The sequence below is a fragment of the Oryzias latipes genome, chromosome 19 (genome assembly GCF_002234675.1).
Source record: "Oryzias latipes chromosome 19, ASM223467v1".
Lineage (NCBI taxonomy): Eukaryota > Metazoa > Chordata > Actinopteri > Beloniformes > Adrianichthyidae > Oryzias > Oryzias latipes.
Window position 1 is genome coordinate 15,484,410 of NC_019877.2, and position 6,218 is coordinate 15,490,627.

General features: G+C 42.2%; 1 protein-coding gene across 2 annotated transcripts; it reads left to right on the forward strand.

Moving 5' to 3' along the window:
• On the forward strand, nucleotides 1–5,660 carry LOC101168249 (histone-lysine N-methyltransferase PRDM9). Of its 2 annotated transcripts, none has more exons than XM_011488351.3 (7): nucleotides 1–278; nucleotides 498–608; nucleotides 678–764; nucleotides 947–1,224; nucleotides 1,307–1,374; nucleotides 2,318–2,508; nucleotides 3,181–5,660. In XM_011488351.3, the coding sequence occupies exons 2-7, from the start codon at nucleotides 512–514 to the stop codon at nucleotides 5,112–5,114; spliced, it is 2,655 nt and encodes an 884-aa protein (XP_011486653.1). In that variant the 5' UTR covers nucleotides 1–278; nucleotides 498–511; the 3' UTR covers nucleotides 5,115–5,660. The 2 variants fall into 2 exon arrangements, with proteins under 2 accessions (XP_011486653.1, XP_011486654.1); XM_011488352.3 differs by having other exon boundaries at nucleotides 1–130.
• The last annotated feature ends 558 nt before the right edge of the window (nucleotides 5,661–6,218 follow it).

The following is a 6,218-nucleotide window of genomic DNA, read 5'->3' on the forward strand; positions in this document are numbered from 1 at the left end:
CTTCCGGAGTAATTTTGCAAGTACTTTGGTTCAAGCTGTCATTTTGGCTAAGTGCTAGCAATTACTTTTCTTTTATTAGAAAAGTCGGGGGAATATTTTGAGTTATAACAAATATTTTTGTTTTGCTTAGGTAAAAATCTTCAATTCAAAATTAGTTCATTCAATTTGAGAACTAATTTTGTTGCGTTCTGATACCGCTCGCCTCGTTTGGTCTTGGATTATAGCCACATTTTTCTAACAGTAGTTAGTGTAAATTTTTGCCTCAAGAGTACTTATACGTAAGAATAACTTTAATCCGTTTTTTAAAAAATATCTTAAGCATATTTAATTTTTTAAGCATATTTGTATAAAACGAACAAGATTTTGAGCTAATTTGGTTATGCTAACGTTTGGCACGTCGTGTGTTTTGACAGTTGTTTTTTTCATTGCGTGTGCAAATGTAGCTTGATCTGAGGCTTGAGCCTAAATTTAAAGTGCTATGGTCCTTTCGTCCTCAGATTATTTTTTACTCATGTCTGAAAGAGCCACCGACGTGGAGTGGGTTGAAACCACGGAGGAAGTAATTGAAGCAGATGAATGTGTTCAGCTGAAACACAACAGTCCTGCAGGTAGGAGCATAACAAACACATTTTCAGTGATGCGAAGTTCTGGTATAAAATGTAAGACTGTTCCTGCAGTGGTTTTGGAGGCGACACAAACATCTATCCAGGAGTTATTAAATTCTGTGGGACAAGAGGAAAGTTCCAGGGGTCATGATGGCTTTTGTAAGTAAAGGATTCTTGTTTTAATGCCTATTTATTGTTAATTTGTTATATATTATTGCTAACGTTGCTTCTTCCTGCAGCAACCCTAATTTCTGATAGTTATAGCTTGATCTAAAATGTCCTTCATTTTGTCCCAATGAATAAGCTAACCCACTTTAGTGTCTTCTTTTTCTCCAATCCAGGTTGTGAGGAGTGTCTAACTCTTTTCCAGAACCAGAGTGACCCTAACAATATAAATGGCCCTTCTTTCATTCTCGACTTCTCAACAAGCATGGGCACCCAGCAGAGGGCTCTACTCACTTTACCCTATGGCCTGATGATTGGCAGATCTAGTATACCCAGTGCAGGAATTGGTGTCATTAATCATGGACCAGAAGTGTCTCCTGGGATGCATTTTGGACCATATGAAGGGGAAGTAACTACAAAGGAAAATGCTATTACAAGTGCATTTTCCTGGGAGGTTGGTGTTCATTTTGACTATTATCAGCAAAGCTGAAAACTGAAATGTACTTTTATTTATTTATTTTTGGCCTTATTTGTAGATTCACAAAGATGAAGACCACTATGAGTACATTGATGCCACCAATGACCTCTACTCAAACTGGATGAGGTAGTGAAATACTTTATTTAATGTCCTAAAATTAATATTTAGTAGAAATGAAGGTCTTAAACGGCATCTTTAAGCAATAAATCCAATTGTTAGGAGCTGATTTTTTTATTTAAGTAAGTGTTTTCCCCCTTCTACATGTCTGTGCAGAACTATAAAACAGGTTGTGAAATATAAGATAGACTTGCTGGGTTGGTAGTGGAAAAACAGGTCAAACAGAGGAAAGAACAGCGATATGCTCATTTTACTGTTTAAAAAAAATGTAAGATGCAATTCATATAAACACAAAGAACACAAAGAAAAAAGTATTTTATGATCTATCATATCTTAACTACTCAGTGTTTTATCAGGGCCTTTTTGGATGAACACAGAGCTGATATCCTAACAATGGCAGATGAACTATTTCCCTCTGCACAGTAGTTTGCTGCAGCGCACCAGTTGAAAAACACTGTTTTAGAAAACGACACAGGTTTTTTGAATTTGCCTAAAAACAGAATAATCATGATGAAACTGGGAAAGCTTTTAAAATAAATCAAAGATTGGTTGGAGCAGGACTTTGGATGGAAACAAATGAAGAATTTTAAAATATTACTCATAAACAGACACAGTTTCATCTTGTTCTTTATTACCTGTATTAAGATTTTGCATAGAAACCTATTGAATACCGATAAATTATGAGATTTTTGGTATTTCCACTTTATTCTGCTCTTGATGAATAATCAAAACATCTGCTTGATAATAAAGTCTGAAGCCAGATGTATATTTTTAGATCACAAGCATGGGAGTGAACTTTATTCCAAGCTATTTCTAGATTCTCTTTGTGCCATATTTTTTGTGAGCGTCTCTTAAACCAGCGTTTGATTTCTCTTCACATTAACTTGCTTTTCTGCATCACAAACACTTCCTGCTTCCAGGTTTAAGCGTTGCTTTTTGTCTTCTTAAACAGGTACATCACCTTTGCTCGTTCTAAAGAAGAGACAAACCTGCTGGCAGTCCAGTATAACGGGAGCATCCTTTATCACTGCTGTCGGACCATCCACACGGGAGATGAGCTTACAGTGTGGCCCAGCAACCAGCTGCTCTCTCATTTCAGCAAAGCTTGGACTCAAATGTGGCTTTCCAAGTTGAATGCAGCAGGTACTTTTTTTTGTTTTTTTGCTATATTTCTGATAAGTCATATTAAAGTCCCACTATGATCATATTTTGATCTATTGTCTAAGTGTTCCCAGTCATCTTTTGATTATAAGCATGCTGTTTTTAGACATAAACCTGTCGTTTTCTGCAGAGCGGCAGTAGTTTATTAGAAATTTGCCTCTGAGTTGTAAGCGGAACTAGAGCAAGCCTGGCCCCTTCCCCATCATCCTTCTGTTTACACTCGCTAGCCTACATCCCCTCACACCCCCAACCTAACATTAGCGGTGTAAAAAAATAGGGAGCAATATTGGAGTTACCCAGCTGTACAGTTTTGAGCCAGATGCCAGCCCAGATGAGGAAAAGGAAGATGCGCATGGATCTTGTCATCTACAAGAAAATGCATCAGAATGGAGCGGAGCAAGGAGCTTGCCGATTGTAACTTCTATGTCACAACTGCAAGCTTTTTCATACCGATCTTTTGTCTGCTCCTGAGTAACAACGATTTGAAAAAGGAAAAATGCAGAAATTCAAATTTAAGCTTAAATTTCTTCATATATGTCCTCCATCATCAGAAAAATGCCACAAGAACATATAAGAAACACCCAAAACATGGTTTTCATTGGAGTCGGTCTTTAAAGTCTTATATTTGGTGCGACTTCTTATGCTTTATTTCAGTTGCAGAGAACAATGCATCAACAACTTCTTCCATCTTTCCGTGCTCCGGCTGTCATCTCTCTTTCACCACCGAGTCTTTCCTCCAGCGACACACCGAGAACTTTCACAATCAGCCTAAAGTCATAGAAGCAGCTGAGGAACATCTCGCTTCTGGTGTCGACTCGGCTCACTTCACTGAATCTGTGACCATTATAACTGTGGATTCTGTCAAATCCAACACCTGCGAGGATTGTGGGAAGGTTTTTAAGCAAATACCTCATCTAAAGAGGCACAAGCTGTGCGTCCACTCCAACAAGCGGCCGTACTGCTGCCCGCACTGCAGGAGGAGCTTCAGTCAGGCGTCCGGCTTGATAAGACATCAGCTTGTTCACAGAAAGCAGATACCGGTGAAAGCTCAGAATGGGGGCGAAGTCATGTGCGAGAGCTCCACGCCGAACGCGGATGATTCTGAGAAAACCAAGGATGTCGTTGCAGCTGAAGGTCTGGAAAAAGATGCACAGGTTCTGGACCCAGCGGCATCCGAAGCGGCAGATCCGGATCATTTTGCATGTTCCGACTGCAGCAGCAGCTTCACGAATGAAGCCGACTTCAAGAAACACAGAGTGAGCGCCCACGAGAAGCTTCGTCCGTACGTCTGCAGCGTGTGCCAGAAATGCTTCGTCCAGTACCACGACCTGAACCGGCACCTGCGGTGCCACCGCAAGAAAATGGAAAAGAAGGACAAAGCAAAGGCGCATCCAGAATGCCCGCCCCCGATGCCCTTCAGCTGCGCCAAGTGTTTGACCAGCTTCGACTCAGTGGATGCCTTGCAGCAGCACATAAATAAACTTCACTCAGGTGAAGAGGACGTCTCCCTTCACGCCGAACCAGTCCAGAAGGATTCGTGTCCTAGGCCTCAGCGTCTCGCAGCAAGGTCGAAGGTTTCTGCCGTAACCAAGCTTGTAGCCCCAAAACGCAAAGCAGCCAGCCCCACTAAGACAGAAAAAAGCTCAGAGGCCGACGGCGCCAGCAAAGCAAAGATACAGCGATGGTTCAGCTGCAATCACTGCAAACAAACGTACACCAAACCGGACGATCTCAAAGCTCACAAGTGCTCCCTGAAACCCCTCAAGTGCGGTCAGTGTGGAGCCACTTTTTTGAAGTCCGGCTTCCTGAGAAGACACGAGTTGGTTGTACACTTAAAAGCAAAGTCCTACAGCTGCGAGCGCTGTAGTAGAGACTTCTCTACGGCTGGGAAGCTCAAACAGCATCAGAAAAATAATTCTTGCTTGAAATATCACTGTGCAGCCGAGCATTACCCTTGCCCCTACTGTCAGTTTTCCTTCACCCTGAAAAGCTACTTAAACAAGCACATAAAGCGGCACCACCCAGTGGAGTTCCTGTCACTATGCGAGCAAGGCGCTCCGATAGTTCAGCTGGAGGAGAAAGAAGCGGAGCCCGTTTGTAAGCATTGTGGAATAGACTTTGGAACCACCAAAGAGTTGAAGTCGCACCAATGCTTGAAGCAGGTAAAAGTTCTGTATTTGTGCACCGACTGTGGAAAGAGCTTCACCAACCACTACAGCTTGAAGCAGCACCAGCGCATCCACACAGGCGAGAAGCCCTTCTCCTGCACCCAATGCAGCAAAAGCTTCTCGTACGTGGGCCAGCTCAACGTGCACCTCAGGACTCACACGGGCGAGAAGCCCTACCTGTGCACCCACTGCGGCGACAGCTTCCGGCAGTCGGGAGACCTGAAGAGGCACGAGAGGAAGCACACAGGTGTGAAGCCCTACAGCTGCACCGAGTGCAGCAAGAGCTTCAGCCGCCCGCAGAGCCTGAAAGCTCACCAGCTGCTCCACTTAGGGCAGAGAATGTTCAAATGCAGCCAGTGTGGGAAGAGCTTCTCCAGAAACTATCATCTCCGGAGGCACGTTCAGAAGATGCACATGTAACTTCATCTCATTTAGCATTAAAAATCTGCAGAAATTCTCTACTTATTGATAAAGGCTTTATTTCCTAACAAAAGACCATATTTTTTCATGTTTATTTTGCAATATTTGGCCTGGGGTGCAACTGATATGATTTTTAAGAAGCAAATATTGGCTAATATATTCTTTATTTTCCCCACTAACAACAAGTTTCCCTCAAGCAGAGGGGACTGTAGGTGTGTGTATCAATATTTACAACTGACAGCAACACTGAAGAAGCAGCATTCAAAACAAACAAGAATCTGATGATTTTCCTCCTAAATGTTAGATTTTTCCTATTTACATTGAGACATTATTGTTCTTTGATTTTTTTCCTTCCTCTGACTAACGCTGGTCAGGAAGCCATCAAACTTGGTCATAGAGATGGGAGTAACGCTGAAAGCGCATTCTGTCAGATGCAGCTGCTGCTGTAGAAAGTAAAGACCGCCCTAGAAAAAAAAGACTGAACGCAAACCCTGACATGGAGACGTGTTTACCGATGCTTTTTCAAAATAAATAAACCTCTTAACGACATCCGTGTCCTCTGTGCATTGTAAATGTGATATACAGTCAATGTTTCCATGAAGCAATGAGGCCAAAAAACTTGACTATAGCTCCCCACCACCACCACGTGAGCGTATACGTTTATGAACACATTTATGGATGAGCACATCGAATTTGGCTCCCGTTGCTTTATGATGCTTTGTGATTCAACCTCCCCCCTTCTATAATTCACCTTCTACCCCCACATCCCTCTTCTTTTCTGTCTGGTCCAACAAAAAAAACGGTAACAAATATAATTCATATAAAGTTTAGCCTAGGGGTTTGCTCAAATATCCCTTGTGCTATCTTAGATGACCCCCCCCTCACATTGACGTGTTCTCCCTACCATGACAAAAGTGGATAAAGGAGGAAAGATTTCATGTAATCCATGGACACCAGTGAAGATCACAAATCATTGAAGAAAAAAGGTTCAGCGCACTGTCTAGTGGGTATGGATGACCCAACTCCCAATGTTAAAGTGCCTAGGATAGCACAAGGGTAAAAATAGACATGATTGTTTAGTAAATAAAACACCTCTTTCACCCA